This window comes from Psittacula echo, assembly GCF_963264785.1.
Source record: "Psittacula echo genome assembly, chromosome: 13".
In the NCBI taxonomy this organism is placed as follows: domain Eukaryota; kingdom Metazoa; phylum Chordata; class Aves; order Psittaciformes; family Psittacidae; genus Psittacula; species Psittacula echo.
Window position 1 is genome coordinate 6,146,557 of NC_137749.1, and position 23,767 is coordinate 6,170,323.

Here is a 23,767-nt window from a genome sequence, read left to right on the forward strand (position 1 = left end):
GTGCTAATAGGAACTGGGAAACGCAGATGCTACGAAGTGCATTTTCATCCTGAACTGGCAGGATCTAGAGATGTCAGGGTGTCCCCTGCCATCTGGCCTGTCAGAGCATGTGGCAGATTCACAGCTCTCGGGGGAGGGCACACTGCAGAGTCCGTAGGATCCCATTATGCTTTTTATGGGGACAAGCCAGACATTTGTCTGCTATCAGTTGGGGACGCACCAACTACCCAGACTTTAACACAGCGCCTTAAAAACTCGGAGGATGAGCATGGAACTGAAAGACGTTTCAATGCTTAGAAAGAAGCGTCTCGGAAGCCTGAGGCTGGGAGGGGACACAACCTGCCCTCGGTGCTGCGCGCTCCCCCGCAGCCCCGGCGGGGCCGGTGCTCGGCGCTGCCTAGCTCCGCGTCCAGATCGCGCTGCACCGCCCCCTCAGCGCTGGAGCCTTAACACCGCCTCTCTCATTAGCATCCTTCCTCCTCCTCCTCCGCCGCTGACCGGGCGCTCCGAGGCACAGGGGTGCATGGCAGCAGCGACGGAGCCGCGGCGACCCCGAGCAGCAGCAGCAGCCGCTGCCGATTCGCGCTCTGCTCCGCGGCAGCTCCCGAAGCAACTTTCCGGCTCCGCGGGGTGCGGGACGATGTAACCGCGCACCCGCCGCCCCGCAGCCGCCCCGGCGGCGGAGCCCCCCCCCGGCAACCCAGCGCGGAGCGGAGCCTCCCCAGCGGCGCGGACGCGGAACAGAGCCCACCCCCCCGCCGCGCCTCCCTCCCCGGCGGCGCCCACAGCCGGGGCGGGAGCGCGGATGCGGCGCGGAGCCCGGCGGAGCCCAGCGCGGGGCCGGGGCCGGGCCCTGCGGGCGGGCGGCGCGGGGGGATGCTGAGCCCCGCCGCCCGGCCCCGCGCCCGCCGCCGAGAGATGCTTCTCGTGGTCGCCCTGTGGCTGGCGTGGCAAGAAGCGCCGGCGGCGCCGACCCCCGCGGCGGAAGACATCACCCTGGGAGTTGTGAGTTACCCGCGACCCCCCCGCTCCCACCCGCACCCGCCTCTCTGCCCCCCTTCCACCTCCGGGCATCGCCGGCCGCTGCGGCGCTGGGAACGCTCCGCGGAGCGCCCCGCTGCTCGGTGTCCCCCTCGCAGCCAGTGCCCTCCAGCTTGTACCCTCTGCTCGGTGCCTCTTTACACCCCGTGTCTCCCCTTAGCACTCTCCGTGGTGCCTCTCATTGCACCGCGCCCGCAGAAGGGTCCATTTACCTCCCGCACCCAGTGCCCACTGCACGGAGCCCTTTTGAAGCGGTGCCCCCCCTCCCTTGCAGCCGCTGTGCCACGCATCCCCTTGCAGCCGTCTCACATCCCCTGCGCCCAGTGCATGGTGGCCCCTGAGCCCACCGTGCTGTGCCCCCCTGCACCCCGGCGCGGTGGCTCAGCTTTCCCCCAGCCCAGCACCCGGTGTGATGGCCCCAGCAGCGTTCACACATGGATGGTGATTTCTCAGGCGCTGAGAAAGGGCTGAGCCTCTCCCAAGGGCTCCCTGCCTGCGGTGGAACCACACAAACTCCTGCCCGTAAGCTGGGTAAAATGGCACGTTTGGAGTATGAGCGATCCCTGAGGACTCGGACACACTGAGGGATGTGTTAGGGGCTGCTCTGTGATGGTGACAGGCAACGGTTGTCTTCATTGCAGTAGTCTGCACGGCGTGGGCATCCTTGTAGGTCCTGCTTCTCCGCTTACAGGTGCCTGCTCGTTTTGCAGTGAGGTGACAGGTTTTAGCAGGCAGCAAGGGCTCAGGTCGTATCCCTGCCAGGTCAGGGTGCCGGCAGCTTCGTGCTTCTGAGGGGAGAGATGGAGGCTTTGCTCCTGGAGGAGGAAAAGTTTCTTGTATCTGCTACCAGCTGTAGCTTAGAGAAGCTCCATGACCACATCAAACCACATCTAAAAGCTGTGGCTGGGTATGGGTGGGTATTCCTGAGGCTGGACTCGCCAGTTTGGAGAAATCCCCTGAAATTCAGTGGATTTCAGAGAGCTGCCTTGAAGGAGAGCGGGAGGATGGATCCGTAGCATGGCAGGGTTATCTAATGAGCGGGGCTCGCACGGAGCAGTGCGCCAGAACACTGCCTCCGACACCACGTGCGTGCTCGGGCTCGCAGGCTCCTGCTCAAACACCTGCCGGGAAGGACAAAGCCTATCATTGCCCATCGGTTCCTAGCTGAATAGGAGATGTGAGGAGAATAAGGTACATCTGCATCGTTACGGTTCACTTGCTTTCCTCTATAACCAAATGTTAAAGCTGGAATTAATATTTCATGCAAACAGCACACAAATCAGTGTATTCTGCCCCAGTGAATTTGACTCAGACTTCATCTTTGACCTGCTTTTACCCTTGCTACCGTACATGCTGCACTCAGCTTTTACAGGTTAAATGTTAATACTCGAGGGGGTTTATTAGTTACCTCTAACAATTTTCAGGTGTTAAGGTACCTTCTGGTGTCCTGGACTGGATTTGAGCAGTAGCTCAAAACCACACTGAAGAGCTGTGCTAGTCTCTCAAGGCAAAAGCTGCTGGGGATGGTCATAACAGTGCAGAAGTGAACTGCAGGAGAAGGGGAATTACGGTGTCCTACGTTAAGACCAAGCTCTATTTAGGCTGGGAAGTACAGAACAGATGATGCCAGATGGGTGTCTGGGTGTTTTCTTCCCTCTGATGGGTGTGCTTTCTGGGGCAAATACATCTCTCTGGCTCAAGATGGTGCTGGTGGAGTTACCAAGGGGTTGATTGTACAGCAGGTTTGTGCTTATGCCATCTAATGAACAGCAGGGAGTAGAAAACACCAGGTATTTTCAGAGGTGCTGGTTAGGAAAATACCACTGTGTGGGAAGTGAGAACTTCCAGAAGAATTATTTGATACCCACTTGATGAAGCAACTAAGAAATTAGAGCTCTGTGATGCATTTCAACCAAATATTTGAAAACTAGGAAGTGTGAAACCATAGCGATAGAAAGCTCCACTAACCTTTGAAAATGGTATCCAGCAATTCTCTGCGGTAAATAGAGCACAATGTCAGCTGAGCTTCTACATCCCAAATACTCACCCCTCACAGCCGAATGGCTTTCAGCACGGGCAGGACCGTGTCTCTGAGCTGCATCCTCTGCTGCAGTCCCACTATAGGTTTGTGTTTAACAAATCAGTGATGCTGGGCCAAATTAAAGTTCAGCAAAATGAAAGAGGGCTATAATTCAAAGGCAGCTCTTGTTAGAGTGCTGTCCAAAGCAATATAATATTGAATGATTCTCCAGATTTCATTACCAGTGGAATATCCTGCCCAGTTTATAAATCTAACTTGATTATTAATGTTTTTATTGTTCTCCATTAGCTTCTGTAACAAAGAGAGCATAAAACAGCAGATGGAAGGGAGCTTGACTTAAGTGTTTCCTTTGAATTTTAGTGCGTTGCTTTTGAGATTTACTACTTTGTGTTTTGCTCTGCTGCGATTACAGTAAACCCCCAAGCCCTCCTCACTGCATTCACAAATAGCATCTTTTTATGGCTGTTGAGTTTGAGCGTCTCAGGGGGGCAAGCAGCAAAAACTTTATATACATTAGTAGTAACTGAGTAGTAAGTGCTCTCACTTCGCTGTGCTTTGAACCAGCTCTGAAGGAAGGTCTGCCTTCAAGTTCAGAAGAGCCAGCAAGCTGGAGTCTGTGCACTGAAGGTGCTGACTTGGAGACCTGCTGGTTTGCACTGGAGCTGGCTGTCAAGGGGAGATGCTTTGCCTGAAGGAGATGCTTTGCCCTGGTGCTGAGTGGTGGTAGCATTACTGAGGTCACCATAGGCTCTGGTATCAGTGCCCAAGGGATGCAGGAGTGCCAGGAAAGTTTGACTGCAAGAGCACGGGTGCAAAAACCAAACTCTGAGCTGCTCTTTCTTGACTGTGTGGTCAGGGGTGATGGGGAAGGTCAGTGTGTGCCCCCCAGGCGTTTCTTCAGCTGAGGCTTGCTGGGCATTCCTGGGGGCTTGCATATGACTGATGCCTCTCTCAGCCTCCTGCTCACAAAGCCCGTCTGTGTTGTTCCCAGAGAAGTTGCTCCCAGGGGATGGAGGCATTTGCATTCATCGGTGGAGACCATGGACTCGCATCCCCCTCTGCGTCCCAAGCGGCTCTTTGTTCAGGGCAGGGCCCTCGCCTTTGTGGCAGCTTCTCATTTGAATGACAAGGATCCGCTTGAGGGGAGAGCACCGGTGGCACAGAGCCCTGTGATGCTGTGCCCCCCCGACCGGCTGTGGTGGGCCAGGGAGACAGACAGAGGTTCCTCTGTGTCCCCACATCAGGGAGCGGAGGGCGGGAGGAGCAGCAGTTTCCTATGGGTCTGCCCTATGTCTCCCAGGTGACAACTTCCAAAGTAAAAGCCAACCCACGACTGGGGAACGGACTCCTTCTTGCTGTTTCTGGGGTGCTTTTTCTGCCTGCAGAGGGTAGGAGCATCCTGCTGCTGTGGCTGGCAGATGCCCACATGCAGCTGCACATTCCAGTCCAGACACCTCCTGTTCCCACCTGCTCCAGAATCCGCCAGGATCTCTCCTACATTGCTGCATTTAAGCACCTGGGATCAGGCACTGTGTCCCTGAGACACGACTTACCTCCTAGTGCAAGGCTTTGGATAATTGGCCCTCTGAAAGTAAAATCCTTTTATGTGAATAGCCTGTTCCCTCTATCAGGGGAAAATACCAGACTTGTAACCTTCTGTTTCTGCTAATGGAGAAATTAAAAATAGATAATCCCAGTTGGAGCTTCATTCAGCCTTCTGGAATGGCAAGTCTTGCAGGGCAAAATGCTCACTGGATTCCCTAAACAATGTCTTCTGGCCAACAGCATTAGAGAGGGGAGCTTTGCTTGGCACCTCTGATATCGAAGCACTTCATTTCCTCCTCTACAGAGCAGTAGGCAACCCAGGTCCACAAATTCCCTCCAAGAAAGTTAAGCTACCCTGTTAAAAAGAACACAAATGTGCTGCTGGTTACATTTTAAGGTACCTCATGACGCCAAAGTACAATGCAAACTAAATTGGCTTGACAAAAGGCTGGCTGGAAGCTTTCACAAAGACAGGCTTCTGCAAAAGCATTTAATCAGGTATTAAAACCTTGGCTGGTTTGAACTGCCACTTCCCTTTCAGATTTGAGCACCCCAGACCTCCAGATACAGTAATGCAATCTCCTCCTGGGCTTGGCTGCTTTTGTGGGCCCAGCCATGTGAATTACTCGGTGTAGTTAAGCTAAATTACCTGCTTTAATGAGACTCTGCCTTCGGGAAGGGTTCAGAGCAGGTGGATGAAATCCTGCTGTTGCTGGGGACTTCCCCATGGTTGGCACTGGGAATGGACAGGTGAGCTTCTACCTTGGCCTTGCTCTTCCTTGGGTGCTGCAGTGAAGTGCTGAGGGGTAGAAGAAGCTCCTGCCTGGTAGGACCCCCACCCCTCCCATTAGACCGCATCATCCCTGGTGCAGTGTGTGATGGAACTGTACCCCAGTACCCTCCTTTTGACCCTAAAAGCTCTTGGGGCTCTCCTGATGGAGATTGCTGCCTGTGTGTGCCTACCTGGCTCTGCCTGTGAGGCTTCATTGCTCTCCCTCATTAAAACTTGCACAGAGGCAGTGAGAAGAACAAAGCGTCCCCATCCCCTGCTGGCATCCCATGGGGCTCTCCCGGTTTGGTGTCAGGGTGTGACTCACCGGTGGGACCACGTGCACTGACCCCACTGAGGACATGGGTGATGTCACCATGAAACAGGGGGGGTTGGATGTCAGCAGCACCCTGTTTTGTCCCTGCAGGTTCATTAGTGCCACTGGCGGCTCTGCCTCGTCGCCGCAGCCGCACGCTGATTCCTCATTACTTACTCATTGGCAAAAGTGCTGCAGGAATGGGCTGAGCGGCTCCGCAAAAGGTCAGACTGTGGCTGAGAGAGACCATTTCTGGGTGTTCTGAGAGCAGGCATGTCCCCTGTGTGGGTCTTAGGTCCTCTCATCCTCCTGGAGATGACGGTGTGGGAGGGAAAAGCTCTTGTGTTTAGGGTGCGAATTGCTGCCTGTGGTAAAACTGGACCAGTGCGTTGCTGCTCTTTAAAGTGTCTTGTTCAGAGTAGAGCTGCACTTGAAAGCCAAGGATCTGCTTTCAAAATAACCCGAGATCTGACAGCAACAGTTCTCAAAATGCTTTCTTTAATCAAAAGCACTTTAAATGGGTAGATTTCAGAGTTTCAGCAGCTCTCACTGCTCTGTGTGTGCAGCTGCATCTTCTTTGTCCCGGATTTTTATGAGGATTGTCTCTGATTTCTGGGTCACAGAATTAAGAGATTTGATGTTATATTAAAAAAAGCCACACCAAACCACATATGCAAAGTTAAATCCAGTGCAAAACAAAGCAGACGTTCGGGGGCTGAGGGGAAGAAGCTGCTGAAGGACCAGAGAGTTTTAGACGAGCTGTATGAGAAACTGCCTTTGACAATGGGTTTGTTCAGAGCAAAGTCCTGCCATGACTGACATGGAGTAAATGCTGATGTCTGCTGAAGAGTGTGGTCTTCAGATGGGACTCTGGCAGTTGGATCGGCATGATGATTTAATAGTAAAGAACTTGATTAAATCTGAGGAATTTTCTGCATCAGAATGAACCATGTGCACAGGAAATCATTCTTCCAGGAAATCTGGAGATGATCTACAGGTCATGGGGAGAACGGTCCAAATGCAGTGATTGAGAAAGCGGCAGCATATTCAGGATTCTTTTAATATCGTTTTCCCGAGAGGGAGTTCCTGCCTGTTGACTGTCAGTGGCCAAGCTGAGTTCTTCGCACTACCTGATGTATTATTTCATCCTGACAATATTGATCTTCTGGGTGGACAAAAGCAATTTTACGTGTGTCACAAGGTCCTTGCTTGAAGGTGATGGACATGTTTGGATTGTATCGTCTTGTCATTTAACAAAACCCTACTGGCATCTCCTGTGGTTCAGCTCCCAGCTGCTGAAGATCACCCAACAGCCCAGGCACTGCATGGGGTTGCTCTGCAATTCAGGTGTGTCCCATGCGGCCCGCTACACACATCCCTTTTTAAGGATGCAGCACAAAAGTTTTCCTCATCCAAAATACAAGTGGGAGATAAGAGATCTGGAATGCTTCATCCACAGGTTTGCCTTCATCTGCAGAGGTTGTCCTACACCATGGTGGGGGCATTTAACCCCCATACAGCTTCCCTAGGGCTCCCATCCCAAACCACCTGGCTCTGGATTTTTCCACTTCCCAAAAAATACCCCTTGCTGGAGATGGCAAGCTACCAAGAGATCGAAAGGAAACTTCATGGACTGTTGGCTGACTTGGGGGATCTCACTGTCCAAGGCTTTCTGAGTTTGAGGAAGCAGAGAGCAGTGATGGGACCAAGTGAGTGGCTGAATCCTGGAGGGACCTGAATGAGATAAAAAGATGGAAAAGACCATCTTGTGAGGTCATGAGACCATCTTGTGAGACCATCACCATGTGAGGAAGGGGTTCCCATGGGATCCCTTTTGGGAGGAAGCCCTGGAAACACTTACCTGAAGAAGCATGCACTTGATGGGCAGCTGTAGACTTTCCAAAATACTGTGAGTTACAGGCTACATGGCTTGTCCTCAGGCTTGTACTGCCTATGTGTTGGTCAACCCTTCATGAAGATTTGCTTTTCTCAATGAGATGTTGTCACATGCAGAAGTGCTACTGCTGATACTGTGGCTGCAGCGCATCTCAGGAGATGGATTTTCATGTTTCCCTTAAAGTTGGAGCTGTGACTCCTGCTAAAGACAACCCCACCATGACTCCAGACCTAATTACCTGTAAGCTCTGGAGCTGATGAATTCAGCCTTTGGGAAAGGGTGACAGGTCTCGTTTGTCACTGAGCAAGAGCAAAACAAAGCTGTCTCTCCTGTTTTTCCTGAGACCAACATGTGGGATGTCCTCCGGAGATATTGCATCCACTCAATATTAGTTATGTCCTAGCTGGTTCTTGGTGGGGGCTGCACCTTTGACAAGGCATGAGGTGGGGAGCACGGAGAGCTCCCACCAGCCCGTAGGCTTGTTCCCACCTTGTTACTTGTGTTTACTTTGTCATTGCTGTTCCTTTTTCACGCTCGTAGTGTCCCTCTGGCACACCTGCCAACAGAAGGGCAGTCAGTGATGTGCTGAGAAGCATCTCTGCTCCTTTGATAAATTCTCTGCATTAAATTGGCTTTTATTTTTCTTGTTTGTTCTCCATTTTGCTGCTGCTCAGCCAATTCCCTGTTGCTCTGCACCAAGCCATGCTGCCTCTACCTTTGCATCCCTTGTGTCACAGATGCATTTTTGTTCAAAGGCAAGAGGAAATTGGGTTCACAAAAGGGAAATCCCTCATAGACACACCTGTGAAATAGCAATGTGTTTTATATAAAGGCTCAGCTAGAGGTAGGTAGTTCGAGACTTTCGCCACCTTTTGTTTATGCTACAGAAATGCATCCTCCAGGTCTGATCAATGAGACTCTGAAAGGAGGAATAATCTTGCATGGCCTTAGCCGGCACTGAAGTGCACAGCAATCCAGTTCTTCCTCCCGGGCTGAATGCATGTCATATTTCATGACAGAATGACAGTTCCATCAGACAATCTGTTGCTGTTTTGGCATTTCTAATACACCTTGTGCTTTGGTACATACTCAGTGTCCAGCAGGATCAAGACAATCTAGAGGAAATCAGCTGTCACACTCCAGGGTCTCATATGGGCAGTGAGTAGAGCAGCAGTGATTGAGCAGTCTTCTACAAGCTCACATGGGTTAAAAAGCTCAGCCCAGAAGAATCTAAAATTATCTTTCTCTGCCTAAAACCTGGAGGACCAAATGCCCGTTCTGCTGGACTCTGAGGCATGAGATGTAGTGGTTGGCCGAACAACTGCATCACTTACTGACAGGTGACCTGAGCTCTGAGCACCAGGTTTCCAATAGTAGTGAAGGAAGAAGCACTTGATGTGTTTGCTCAGAGTTGTGGTATGAATGCGAGTGCACACACTCCTGTTACTGTGGGGCTTACTTTCACTGTCTATCTCTTTCCAGCTAGGTCTTCCCCTGCATCAGTTTTCCATAAGCCCCTCAGTGCTGTTTCTCGAGAGGAGCAGCTCCTGAGGATTCATGCTCCCTGCTTGGGCTGTGCACAGGGATGCAGAAGTTGGAGGAGATGGGTGGTGGTGGGTGCCCCTCTGGACACACCGAGAAGAGCCATTCCCTTCCTCACAGCCTGGCAGCGTTAGCAGAGCTGTTAAACAAAATCGCCTTTCCGAGCAAGAGGGATTTCTTCCTGCAGTAGCAAACATCTCGGTGAGGCAGGGCTCCTGAACCGACACCTCCTCGCTCCAGCCTTTGCAGGGAGCTCTCCTGGCAAATGTGCATCAACCGCTTTCCTTCTGCAGACAGAACCCCAAGATCCTGTCCATGAGCCTCCCTGTGCCCCTGCTCCTGCCTCCGGCTGCCGGGAAGGGGCGTTGGGAAGAGGCCGGTGCGGGGCGGGCGCTGCTCGGGCACACCGGTTGTGCCCGTCGGTGTCGTGCCGGTGCCCTCTTGTGGAAACTGGGAAAACATCCGGGAAAATCGGTTGGTGCTGAGCTGGGAGCAGAGGGTGGGAACCCGCCCGTGGGGTGCTGGGCTCTCCCACAGGGTCTGCGCTCCCAGACTGCTGCCCGAGTCCCTTTTCTATTGCTGTTATCAATAGCGGGTGAGGGAAACGGTATTAACTTAGCCTGGGAGGCAGGGGCTCCTAGCATTCAAATCCTGCCCCATGGTGCAGACCTTTGGTCACTAAATCCCTGTGGCGACAGTAGTCCATGCTTGAAGTAGACAAGGTTTTCAAAGCACTTTCTGTGCCTCCTTGCTCTTGTCTGCAGTAACTGCCATTTACCTCTTAGCAAATACCATTATGAGCAAACTTTGACTTTCTTCTTGAAATAGTGTACCACAAAGCTGAGCCCGATGGGTCTCCTGCAGCCAGAGAGACCAACCACTGCCCGTGCTCTGCTGTTGTCCCCAGGAAGGTGTTAATCTGCTTCAGCCACCCCCTGAAAACATCAGGAGGTGAACAAGCCCATGAGACAGCAGTGCCAATGTGCTGGCTCTCGCCTCCGCAGCCCAGCACCACCCCTTCATCACACTTGGGCAGCTCTGGCTGCAAAGGGTGATGATTAATATCTGCCTTGGAGCAAACCTGCCAGTGCCAAGCATCTTCTGACCCCGCCAATGTCCTCGCTTCCAGGCCACTCTGCAAGAGGTGTCAGAAATCGCAGTCAGTCTGCTTTCCATCCTCTGTTCTGGTTTCCCAACCCTGTGGGACCCTGGTGAGCCACGTGCCTGTCTCCCACCTCCACTGCAGGAACAGCTCAGGCAGGGGATCTAGCCCTGTTGTTCAGGAAGCCCAAGTCCCACATCTTCCCTGAGTTAAAGTGCTCCCTATCTTCTCTAGGATGAGGGGGCAGAGGGAATTGCTCCGTTGAGATAATCCACATACCTCCATTTTTTCAAGGGCATATAGGTTTCTATCTACACCATTGTGGAGGAGGAACTCGTTCCTTGGGGGGGGGGGGCCCACACACCATGGGACCAACATTGCTGTCTGCTGTGCTTGTATCATCGAAGTCCAGATGAGACATACTCAAGCTATCCAAAAAGGAGTTGACCAAAACCGACTCTTCTTTGGGGACTGTGCAGAAATAGGGATGTTCAGCTGAGGGGTCACTGCTGGTTCCCATCTTGCCTTACCTTCAAGGTGCATAAGTGCTTATTAGCTAGAAAAAAAGGCAATTCTACTCCTCATTGAGAAGCATAAAGGAAATTAGTTGTTTCCACAGAATCAAAACAGCAGAAGGAAGCTGGAGGGCTCCATTCTTCCCAGGCCTGACTTGCTGGCACATGTTGGGGTGGGAGGTGACCTCAGCAAGAGCAGCGACCAAAACAGACACAAACAAATCCTTTAAGGACCCTCCTGACTTAAATAAACATGGAAAATAAATGATGTCCCAGGCACTGTGCCCTCAACTGATGGGAAACAAGCTGCATTAACATAGTAGTTCAATAACCTGGAAGAGCTTCAGAAGAGACCTGCTCACCAGCCCCAGGAGAACGGGGAGCACTGCCTGCGAGCATGCAAAACAAGGTTATGAAATGTGGCAGAGCACAACAAGATGGGGTAAGAAAGTACTTGTAGTTTGAATTATGAGATATTCTGGTTGTCCTACAAGGAAGAGCAGAAAGGACAATAGGTGTCTATAGCTGGTTTTCTGTTCATCACATGAGTAGTAATTGTGCTTTCTGCGGGGGAATATGCTGAGACTCAAGATAAGGGCACATAGAGTCTCCTAGGGGACTTAGTGATGTAAATCCCATCCCCAAAGGTGCAAAAGTAGGTGCAGAGGGGGCTGCCGGGGTGGCTGCTTCTGCTGCAGTGGGCCTCTGCCCTTGCTCTTTGTGGCACAGAAAGCCTCAAACTTCACCCCCAGCCCACCCTGCTCCTTCCTGCTTCCCACCGCTTCAACCCATCTTCTGCTTTATCCTTTAATTAGACAGGACGGGGCATTACCCCAGTATTCAGTGCTCCCTGAAAGCTTCTCTCTTCTGGCAGTGTTATAGCTTCAGACTGTTGCGTTTCTCCAGCTTCTCTAGAAAATTCCCTTTGTCCATTAAACGACCTGTCTGTTAAGGCCCAGATGGCTGCTTTTCTCTTGGCTTTAGAGATTGCCTGCTTAATTTCCCTGGTGCCCTGCCAGCCCTGTGCCGGGGAGGGGAAGGCGAGTGCACGGTGTGCACTGAGATGCTGCAGCCGAGAGGCCCTTGCAGGGCTTCCCCAGCACCATCTCTGCTCTGGGCAGACAGAGAGGACTAAAAGCTGCCATGGTCTGTGGAGGGATGGCTCTGTGGAGGGATGACCACCTGCTCAGGGTCTCCTGGTGATCCTGTTTCTCCCCCCTGCCCTACCAAAACAGCACCACAATGGAGCATTATTCCCAGCACTCACCTCTGAGAGCCTTTTCTTATTCCTAGCCTTGTGCTAGTGCTGTTTCATTGCATTTTGAATTTAACTCTTAACATTAACTCTTGATTTTCGTGTGCTGTGCTTGTGATGCCAATGACCTATGCCTGTGGCAGGCATCAGGTGCCCTAAGCATCCCTGGGCATTGCCACCTCTGTGTGCCAGGAAAGAGGTGAGCACCCCATAAACCTCACGGCATTCGGAGTGCAGGGACAAGAAAACCGAACACACTGAAACATGTGCAAGTGTTTTAGGTGGGGGGAAGAGTGCTGAAGCCCTGGCTGGGTCTGGGGAGGCTTTGCAGGAACCTGCCCTGGTCTGCTGTGGATTCAAGAGCAAGAAAGCACAGCTGAGAATTTCCTTGGTGCTCAGGGGAAGGTGTGTTACAGCCAGGCAAGGCCTGAATATTTCTTATATATTGACTTGTAAGATGCAGCTCCATTCTAGAGAAAATGCTGTTATCAGGGAGGGCTGTCGTGTGAAAGCAGCACTCCATCAAGGCAGCTGACAGCAGTGCCCTGTGCGGAGGCAATGCCGTGTGACTGCTCACTCGTGTGTTTTGCAGCCCTTTCTACTCTCCTCCTAAAGCCACTTTCACAGGGGAAGGTCCTCCAGGAAGGCAAACCTCCAAAAGCCGGGGTGGTGACTCAACCAACACGCACCTGCATTGATGTCTTCACTGCAGAAGCAGGCTCAGCACTCACTAAAAGGAATCACATCTTCATTGCAATTCTTTATTCCTTTGCTGTGGGCAGCATCACAGATAAGAGGCCTCTTTGCTCCGGGGGTGGTGGCTTTTGTGGAATCAACCTCTTGCTCATTTTCACTGCCTCATTTCACAGACTGAGCTTTCAGATGCATGTTGTGCTTTTATGTAGGAAGACAAATTTGGGCCTGAGATGGCTGAGGAATGCACATACTGCAAATGCATCTGGGGTTTCAATGTGCTGCTGAAGTACTGGATGCCGTCTCCTACCAGAGGAGGGTTCAGCAGGGGCCTGATGCTGCTGGACCACTCTTGTTCGCCCCCACCATGGCTACCCTTGCTGGGGGTACCACTTGCCCTTTGCATTTCAGATGTAATGCAGAAAATGCATCTTAGCTTGAATGCGTCTTAATGCAGTCATGCTGAATTTAAAGGTCACCTTGGCATGGCAGCCTTACTCACAAGTTCACTCATTCATCTTGTGTCTCAGCATCCTTTGGTCACACCTGGGTTTGGATTACCCTCCTTCATCTCTTGCTCTACCCTTTTTGGCTGGTCCAGCACTGGAAAATGATTGCTGCTGTGGTTGAGTTAGAGTGGGATGTTACTTGCAATGCATTGAATTATGTTAAGTATCTGTGTATATGCTCTTATTTAAGTATTTGTATAAATCCCTCTGCATGCCCTTAGGTTAAGCTCTCATCTATATAAGCAAGCGGCTTTCCTCAGAGGGTGCTTATACTCAATACAGTGCAGCTGTCCAAAGGGATGGGTTGTAGGGTTCAATGGGCTTTGCACTGACTTTCCATGGGTTTTTAGAAAGCCCTTTATTTGCTCAAGTATTTGGCTTCCTACCCATTGCGAGGGGCTTGCAGTAGTGGCAAATGGCTTTGTGATCTTCTGAACACTGGTGGTTACTTCAAAACGGATGCCAGAGGCCAGGCAGGTTTCCTGGCATGGATTGATTTGCTGTGCCCAGGGGCAAATCCAGGGATGCCAGGATCAGTGGCCAAGCCTGTGCTGGGCAAACCTGGCTGTTGGCACCTGAAGCAGGGAGCTGACCTCGGCTCCGGCAGCATAAGCCATGTCTGGTCTGCATTAACCAGCCATCACCAGTGCTGTGACGTTCCCCATAGGTGAGCAGTGAAACAGCTAATGACTTCTGCCTTCTGACAAATGTTTCCTGACACCACCAGGGAGGTCGTTGTATTTTCCCCAGAGCCATTCGTCTTCTTCTCCCTCCCAAGTCTGCATTCAGACCGCGTCCTGCCTTCCCTGGCTTTGCACAGCAGCCGCTGCATGGGAGATGCTGCCTGTCCTGCAGTACCGGGGGAGAGGGAGGGCCGCATTCAGCTCTGTGCACACTGTGTTTGGTGCTGGTTGAAATCAATGGTGTTTGGTTGAAATCAAAAATGGTATTTTGATTGAAACACCAAAATGGTGTTTGGTTGAAATCCCCACTGAGTGCAGGCACCTGAGGGAAGGTGTCTGTGGCAGGGCTGCTGCAGCCTGCACCCCCCAAAGCACCCTGCTCTGTTGGACAAGAGCCCAGAGGATGGTGGGGAATGAGAGGAAACCCCTCTTGGTGCATGTCCAGGTTCCCTGCCTGCCCTCCTGCCACTGCTGGAAACCTCCACCCTATTTTCTGAGTTGCTCTGTGGGTCCAGCATTCGGGGTGATGCATCTGGCAGCTGCCATGGGTGATGCAGCTGTTGTGCAAGCCTTCTCCATGCTCTCAGGGAGCCGTGTTCCTGCCTGTGCTCCCTCCAGTCATGGCAGTTGCTGCCGCACTGAATAATTCACAGAATAGCTGCCTGGCTTTGAGGAGCTGCTGCTGCCCACTGCACCCACACTGGCCTGGCTGGTGCAGGTCCTATGGGACAGGCACATGCTGGGAAGCTTTTCCTGGTGCTGATGGTACCATCACCAGGAAGGAGGACAGGCAGCAAGCCAACAGCCTGGGCAAGTCAGCACCACAGATCAAAATTACTTTGATGTTGGGGTTCTGCTGGCACAAGCTTAGGGCTCGGCTGCCTGGTGTGCGTCCCTCTTCCTGAGCATCCAGAGCTGCTGACAGTGGCACATGGAAGGAAACTGGCTTTCTGAGCACTCCTGGTGACCACCACGAGCGTGCCACTGCCCATCTGCCCATACACAGCACCTGATGGAGGGTGGCAGCTGAAGGAATGTGCACAGACACAGAAATCCAGTGAGCAGCTCCCTCACCATCCCAGCACACACAGCTGTGCTCTGCTGATGTGCCCCAGCCAGAGCCAGCAACCTGCACTGCAAGGAGCGTTTTGTGTGTGATGCCGTGTCCGCTGGGCCTCGTGCAGGGTGACGTGCTTTGTATTGGATGTATCTTTAGCAAAAGATGGAAACTGTGACCAGCTCCAGGCAGTTTTGCCTGGGAATCAATGTTTTTGGCCTTGTTCTTGGTTAAAACACTAACTTCAACCATTTAAAACCAAAGAAAAACAAGCTAATAAATGAAAGTCTCCAAGTGAATGAATAGCAAGTCCTCACAAACGAAATCAAATAAGACAGAGGAGCCTGGAATTTTAAAGTTGGAGGAAACGCCTTTCCCTGGATTTATTTCCCCTTGAAAGGGTGAAGTTGCTTCCATCAGCGTGGGGGCCCCTTTCCTGGGGTGCCAGTACCTGTGCAGAGGGCAGCAGGGAATGGCAGGAGGTAGCCAAAGCATCTGGGAAGAGGGAAAGAAGGGCTGGATCTGGTCCTGCTGCAGAAGAGGCAGCACTGGGTAGGTGCAGAGCCTTAAGACATCACTCCCAGTTTCCCTGGGCTCCACCACTGAAGGAGTGGAGCATGGCAATGCCAAAAAGGCTAGTGAAGGTGGAAGACTTGCAAGACAGTAAAGCTCTGCTAGGGAGAGCATCATTGCTCAGGAAGCCGGTGGGTGTTGGGAAACATTCCCTTTGATTACTGTTTTCCTCTTGCTGTGCTGGGAGATTTTGGGCTGGTTGGGCTTTTTCCGAATCACTCCCATGCGGGTGGAGAGCCAGGGGGGCCGTGTTTTGCGTTTCATAATCCCTGTGACTTGATTAATTCAGCCGTATGTTAAAAACCTCCTGAAACTGGCCAATTTTGCTGAGGTTAAACCAGATTATATTCATCTCCTAATGTCAGTTTTGTGAAGAACCACTTGGTGGCTTCTTAAAATGTTAAAGACAGGGGGTAGGCTGCACGCTGCCAAGGAGAAGGCATATTTAAAAGAGATAATATGTCTTCTGTGTGAGCTGAAATGAGGAAATGGATGTTTGTGAAGCTCTTTAAAACACAGTAATGTCAAAAGCAAGGAGAGCACATTTCTTTTTCATTTGTGTGCAAGGTGAAGAAAGGGCAAGCAATTTTTTCTCTCTTCCTCTGAACTCTTGCCACCTTGCACCATAGGAATTGGTGATAATGGCTGCAAAATGGCCCAACTGGGTCAAGGTGTAGTTTTGAACCTTGAGTATCTTTCACTCAGTGAGAAATTCAGATGATTTGACTTTGACACCTTGGCAACCCATCACTGGAACTGATAGAAATATGGACAGTGGATGCCAGCTGCAAAGCAGCTTCAATCCTGGGCCCTGAGAAAGGCCATGCACTGCCTCTCCTGACACCTAAGAGCCTTTTCCATTGATTCACCTCCTTTTGGGTAATCGGCTTTTGCACATCAGACTGGGAAGTGGTTTAGAGGCTGCTTTTTTATCTTTTTCCTCCTTTCTGGAAGATCTACTTAGTTTTGAACTAAGAAAGGGGAAGTTTTGAGTTGTTGGGTGAGAATGAACTTGGAACAGCAGGGCAAGGCTCCTCCGGATGCACTTGTATGTGAGTGGGATGTGGCTCAGCAGCCCAGCGACCCTGCTGCTGGATCCAGCTGCAGCCATGGGGTTGGTGCAGTGTGCTGTGGAGTGGGATGAGGTTTTGCACTGTGTGTGTGCAGTCCCTTATGTAGGACAAGACCTCATGTCCCCTCTCACAAATACCGCTCTGCCGACTGCCTCCCTGGGACAGAGGAACTCCTGTTTAATTACAGTGGCTTTGATTGTGACAGCACAGATTTCCCTCGCTGCCTTCTGAACCTTCAAGGGCTCCTGCCAGCAAAGATAAGGCCGCTTTGCAAAAGCTGTTTGCTCTCTTGAGGGTCCTGGTGCTCCGATGCTGGATGAAAGCACGGGGAGGAGCAGAGGGTGATGCATGCCATGGCCATAGGACTTTCATTTTACCACCTTGGAAGGCTTCAAAAATGGGAGTTAATCCAACCTGCAGCTGGATTAACCTGGACCCTGTCCCTCCAGCTTCCTGTGCATAAATGGGGCTGGAGGGACAGGGGCCATGGTTTGGGATATGCTTGGCAAGGAGCTGAGCCTTTGGGTTTTGGGGAAGAGGCTGGAAAGGAGTCAATTGGGGCAGAACCTGCCCAGCCCTGCCTGCAGCAGTTCCAAACACAAGGCACTGCAGGAACCTGCCTGCACAGTGCTGGATTTGGCCCTTTGCGGAACAGTGCTGGAGGTGATCCCAGCCATTCCCTTTACTGACATTAGCAAATGCTCTGGGTTTGTCTGTGGGAGGGATTTGGAGGAAACTCATCATCCAGGTGATCACTCAGATGCAGTGCTGCCTGTGCTTCGTTTGACACCATCAGCTGCAAATGTTTCGCCACTGTGTTGGTGCACCAAATCCACTATCAGTTCAATGAGAACCGTGGTTTCTTCAGCACTGCTGGCAAAATCTGATGTTACCTTGGAATATATTTTGATTAAGCATCTTACTGCAGAGCAGAAGGCTTGAACAGAGCCCATGCTGCCTTCCACATAGCACATGCTAAAGCAGCAAACCCAGAGTGTAACCCCACAGCACAGGGATGCACTCGTCTCCCCTTGGCAATGCAAGAGTTGTCTCTTTAGCAGCTACCCTTAATCTTCCACTTCCTTGAGCTGAAGACACTCAGGTGCCCCATGGGAAGGGCTGGTGGAAGCAGGGGCTGAGGGCAGCTCCTTCCATCTCTCCCCTTCCACTGAGTACTGCAAAAAAGAATCAGTTTCAGGAGGTCTTGGCTTAGAGGTGGGGAAGCAAAAGGGTCTGTGTGATGGCAGTCAGGCTGATCCCATCTGATAGCTTAAAAGCACCGATTCAGCAGTCAGTAAAATATGCACATGTGTGCTCTCTTCAGTAACAATTTATTCACATGTTTAAAACTTAAGCACCTGCTTATTTCCCATTGACCTTATTGGGTCTTAGACACAGATGCTCATTGTAGCAGGACCAAAAAAGAGAGAGCACTTACATGCTTCCATCTCCAGGTATTTATTGTTTTGACCTATACATTTTTAGTGCAGCTTCACTAGGGGAATGAATGTAATGTGAAAATGTAGGGTAAAAGCCTGGCTGTGTGGATGCCTGTGGTGAAAAGTCTTTGTTCTATGAGGATAGAGATTGCATGGGTGGACTAATCTTTAATTTCCCTTTATTGGAAGGAAAAAGGGGGGCAGGTACATGAAAAAATTAAGGTGTTTTGCTGAGTATCTGTGTAATTAGGAAAGCTGACAATTAGAAAAATTGGACAATTAGATTGTTGCCTAGGATAACTAGTGACGTTTCCTTCTGGTACTGCAGGGAGGTGAGGGTCTTGCTTTAGCTCTCCTGGGTTTATTTTGCAGGGATACTGATGCTCAGCTGTTGCCATCAGTGCTTGAGACCTTTGTCATTTCTCCATGTGATTTGCCATGCTGTAACAACTCTTCTCTATCCTAAATGTGGTATTGTGGTACCAAAAGACACTGATAGGGAAATATTCTTGCCCAGCCCAATCTGTGTAGCTGGCTATGGGTCTCCAGGGCAGAGAGGACTGTGCAGCTGAAGGTCTCTTTCCTTTCTCTCTGTGCAGCTCTTAAGCTGGTGTTGCAAACTCCCTAGCAGGCTCTCAGCCTTGGTGTGTGCTGGATACCTCTCTTGTATATTGATGATCACCAAGAGATGCTCTTATTGCACAAACTCCTCAGCTACAGCTTCTAAATGAGCATGTGTAGCTTAGAGGAGCCGTATATTTTTAACCTTCTAGGTGCTCTGGTACGACATTAAAGTGTCAGATGCCAAGAGAGTCTCCAGTAGCCTCATTCCAGCACTGCTGCTTTTGGAGGAATTGGTGCCTTGTTGGGTATTAAATTATTTGTAAGTAGTTTTGTTGGTGGCTGGGTTTGAGAATTAAAATGTATTTGTGAAATAAAAGTTTTCAATAATGAAATAAGGTAACAAAAAGATAAAGCCATTATATGCATAATTAAAATGATACATAACTATACGTTCGTCATGTAGCTGCTTCAGCATCTCGACTAGGTCGTTAGGCTGAGTAATCAGCCCCTAAAGCCTCTCCCAGGCTGGGTTTGCCTCCTGCTCCTTCTAAAGATGCTGCAGAGCTGCTTGGAGCGAGGACCTGGCCAGTCCTTCTGGGACAGTGGTCCCCCTTCATCCCTTATCCCCTAATTTCTGGGCTTGGAGAGTGAGAGATCATACAATAAGGCAGAAAGGCAAAGTCTTAAGACTGCTGAATAATCTTGTTTTATCACATCCTTTTGCTAGTGTATTCCTGGTTCCAGGTTTCAAGGTGCTCACAGTCTTCTTAGGGTACCTTGGGGGAGTTTCATACATCCCCTTCCACTTGTCTATTAACTAGTCTGTTTCTTGTCACAATGTAGAGATCAGATACAATACTGCAGTAGGCCAGACAGGGAATGCTTCCCTTAGGATAAGGAGCTCTCTTTGCAGGCGCATAGCATAGGGAGTACTGGTGAACAGGGATGGAGGAGGCAGTTGAGAGAAGCTGGGTCAAACCCTGCTTCAAGACTATCCCAGGCATCCTATGAAGTGATAGAAATACAATGTCCTGCTACTGTGGGGCAGGTCTCCTGCAAGGGGAGCTGGATGAGGGGTTGTGGCTCTGCAGGTGCTTTGCTTGGGTAGAGTGCCACAGGGAGTGTCTGAACATGTTGGACCTGCTCAGTCCCTCTAATTAACCAAGGGGAGAAGGAAGAGCAGTATCTGAGGATGCTGCTTTGGTTTTCCTAGGGGTGTCCTGAAGATTCCCAGTCAAAAGCACCACAAAATGAGCTTGAATAACAGCATACTTAGCCAGCTCATTAATTAAAATGAAGTGTTTTTCACCACTTCTACAGCTACTCCCAGCTGGATCCTGCAATGCGCTGGAAGGAAAAGAAGTATAATCTCCTGACAGTTCTTGTTTTCCCTCGAAGCCCAAAGCTCCCACAGCAGCCAGACCCACATGGGGTTGTGCTACCAGCAACATAAGCAACACGAAAGACGTCACTTCTGAGCCTTTCAGTTCAGAGAGAATAATTTAAGCTTCTTTAACCTTTCCTTACAAGATCCATTTCAAAGAGAGCCTTGCTGTAAGCCCACCCTTGCGTAACATTAAAATGCACTTATGCGCTGGGGCTCTGGAGAGGCTCCCATCTCTGGCTGCTCCCTGCTTACCCACAAACTCTTATTCCCCCTGGCTTCATCTGCCCAAGCAGCAGGGGATTTTGCCTTTGCTTCTGCTCTCCTCATATCCCTGGATTTGGGATGGCTGGAGCTGCCTGCTATGTGCTCAGATCCTGCCTGCGCCGGCCAGGGGGACATTCAGCCCTGCTTGCAGTGCAGGAAGCCAGTGGGGCCCCCAGCAGCAAAGGGAGGCAGGAGCAGCCCACCAAGACAGTATTTCTTGCTGTTCAGGTCAAGTACATCTTGAATTTGTTCTGCTTGTATTTGTTAAATTTGTGATAGCTGTTAAAGTTTTCCGACCCAGAGATCTTGCTTGCCTTCTCTTAATAGTTTCAGTTTGCTGTGTGGTGGTGGGTTTATTGTTGGAAATGCTTTCATGCCAGGTTGCTCAAGATGACAAGGCTCATCTCCGATGTTTTAGGCTCAGGCAGAAGGAGAGATGTGGTGGGTGCAAAGGCAGGGGAATGGGGAGATCTGTGCCTGTTTGTTAGTGCCTAATCCCTGGGGGCAAAACCATGATGGTTTTGTGGGCAGCATCACCCTGGACTGCTTGGCAAGGCAGGTGGGGACGGCTGATGCCAGCATTGCTGGTGCAGGAGGATCACCTCACAAGTGATGCTCGTGGCTGGCACAGCTCACCTTGGGGAAGCTGCCTATCTCGTGCAGTGTGCCTGCTGCCTGCCTGCTGAAGGCTTGGGGAGGTTTGGGGCAGCAGGAGCTGGTGGGCCATGCTTATGCCACCTTAGCAGCATCCATGGGGGTGAGGCTTCTACCAGCACCAGTTCCTTCTTGAACCTACCTTTGCTTTAGAAATCCCTGTAATGCAGATTGCTGCTGCAATTTTCTGTTTAGCCAGATCTTCATCAGGATCTGTCTTATTTCTGCTCTTGCCTGATGCTTGCTTTCTCTTACCAAGCAGTCTGTGATGGTCCCTATCAGGGTATGCAATGCTTTCTTTTTGCCCTCTCCTTGCATTTCCTAGCTTGTTTTGCATGCTGCTTTCCCACCTGCCAGGATTTTGGGGGGGGGGTACCTCGTGGAGCCTGCCCACCCCAGTGCCCCAGTGCGTGGATCCCCAGACTATCTTATCTGTCATTCACACTCTGAGAGCTGGGAAGCTGCTTAATGCTCTTTGTAGTACACTCCATGGTGCACGATATACTCACTTAAACACAAAGCAAACAGAAGGTCTGTTACAATGGGCCCTGCTGAGCTGGTGGGCTGGGGTTACTACGGGCGCCCGCCTGCTGCTGCCTTTGTGGTTGCAGCTTTTAGTCAGATTTAATTGTGTCGGTTCAATCTGAATAGATTGTTTTCTGTCCCTCCCTCTCCATCCATCAGTCGGGGATGCCTTTTGCTGATCTGTTTATATTCCAACTCAGAGCAAGCTGTGGCCGACACTAAGGCTGGGTCTCGCTGTGTGATGGGCAATGGAGAAGGGAAGTGATTTCTCAGACCTCCTCACCTGGGTGATGGGATGTGGAGGAGAAATCCTGGCTCCTTTTTTTGCTGTGGGAGTTTTGGCCCAGTTTCAGAGGAGCTGAGATTTCACCCTTGCTCTGCCTGCCTTGTGCCTCCCCAAACCTGCCAGCCCATGAAGTGACAAACTGGGAGCCAAATGAGATCAGATTTGAAGCAGCACGAGTGCAGTGTTGTGCTCAGTGCTGGCCTCCAGAGAAAGGCACTTTATATCCATGGAACTAAGAGAAAAACACAGTCTTACAACTTCTGCTGCCCTTGCTGTGACCAGGACTTGGTTTTCAGCTGCTCCTCTGCAGGAACAGGTGTGGAGGAGCACCTGGCTGCTGCCCATCAGCTCCATCCCTGCTGGGTGCAGTGCTCCTTCCCTCCCATCCTGCAAGCTCAATTAATATGGTCTATTTGGGCTCCTGTTTGATTCTTTAGCCTCTCCACCCTATGAATTAGCAATTACTTTTTTTGGAGCTGGTCAAAGAGAAACTGTTTCCTGAGTGTTTTCACATCGTGTTTCCTCTGGAGCTCTGACATAAGCTCCATGACGGTGGCTTTTCCCTCTTTATTTTGGTAGCTTGGGTAAAGAAACATGCCTTTGTATGCAGTATCCGTCTGGGCTTGTGTATCTGATGTATCAGGTGGTGGAGAGGAGGGCTGGCTTGAGGGTGAGGGATGCTGGGTCAGGCTGGGGAGGGTCCTGGTGTGCTGGTGGGAACACAGATCTCACTGCTCCGTCTCCAAGCCCGTCCTGTGAAGGGCAAATGTGCTCTCAGCTCCTGCCAGCTGTGTCTCTAATACTGTATGAAATGCTGCTTCTGAAAGGAAAGATTCCTTCCTGGCTGTTGTCAGTCAGCAATTAAGTCCTGATATATATGAACTGATTTGATTTCTTTCTCCCCCCCCCCCCCCCCCCATGCCATTATCTGGCTTTGTATAGCTTGAAATATTCTTGATGGTCATAAAATTATCTTGGTCTTTTTAAAAGTCAATACTTGCTACTTAGTAAAACTGTGAGCCTAGGGGCTGGAAAAGGTTCAAGTCTTGCCAGCTTAGCTAAAAGGCATTAATTCACAGAATATATACATAACAATGCTGTCCTGACCTGCAGTGAGGGCTGCCTGCAAGATTTCTTCCCCTGTCTACAAGATGGACTTTGGACATCTTCTTTTATTGCTTTGAAAGCTCAGCCTGATGGATAGATTGGCCAAAGCCAAACGAGGTCTTTGTATTAAAGCAAGAAAAGAGACAGACCAAAATTAAGTGTCAGGATAACTGAGATCAGTATGGGCTGGGTGAAGCCACCCTTCTCTGGGTTGTCTGAGAGCAGCGGCAAAGGAAAGGGCTCTGATATGTGGTTTTGGCTGCTGCAGAGTAACTTTACTCTTGGGGCAAGTCATTTTCTCCTGTGTTTGTTTTCCTTCCGCTGTACTTGGTTAGCAGATGGGGTTTGTGCTGCCCTTGGTGCAGCACTACCCTCTCAGACAGGAATGTCTCTGAGCGATTCCCAGCTCCATTGAGAGGCTTGCCCAGGGCACACTGGCCACAGGAGAAGAGCGCTGCTCACTCAAACCTGATCCCAGCCCAGCAGCCGGGCTGTGCCCCTTGTTGGAGGGTGATGGAGCCTGGAGCACGGAAGAAATAGAAGACAGTGGCTGGGAGCAAGTGGGCAGCTGTGCTGCAGGACAGACATTGCATTGTGCTGGGGCACCTCCAAGAGATGTGCAGTGAAGCTTTCCCCTGGCTTTGTCTCCTTCCTCGTCGGGCCAGGCTGGAGTTTGTCCCCCTGTGCTGGCTGTGATATCCCCATATCTGCAGGGAATCAGGCAATGCAGCCCCCAATGTCAAAATCCAATTGATTTTCACACCCTGCAGTTTCATTCCATTGGGAGCACAAATGCTTTTATTTAGGGATTCTCAGGAAGCCCTGCATGCCTCAGTTTCTCAGCTCAGCCACTAACCACGGTCCCCAAGCCACACTAACTGCTTGTTTGTGAAGCAGGAAGGAGAGGGGAAAGATGACAAAAGGCATTCA

General features: G+C 50.9%; 1 protein-coding gene across 1 annotated transcript in view; it reads left to right on the forward strand.

The window, feature by feature from the left end:
• Positions 1-876: 876 nt before the first annotated feature.
• The window catches only part of MMP17 (matrix metallopeptidase 17), a gene marked incomplete at both ends in the record, with an annotated part of 60,676 nt that continues 37,785 nt past the window's right edge, over positions 877-23,767 (forward strand). Inside the window, one exon of the mRNA XM_080628814.1 lies at positions 877-1,005. Coding sequence (XP_080484940.1) covers positions 877-1,005 — 129 coding nt within the window. The remainder of the gene's footprint in view (positions 1,006-23,767) is intronic.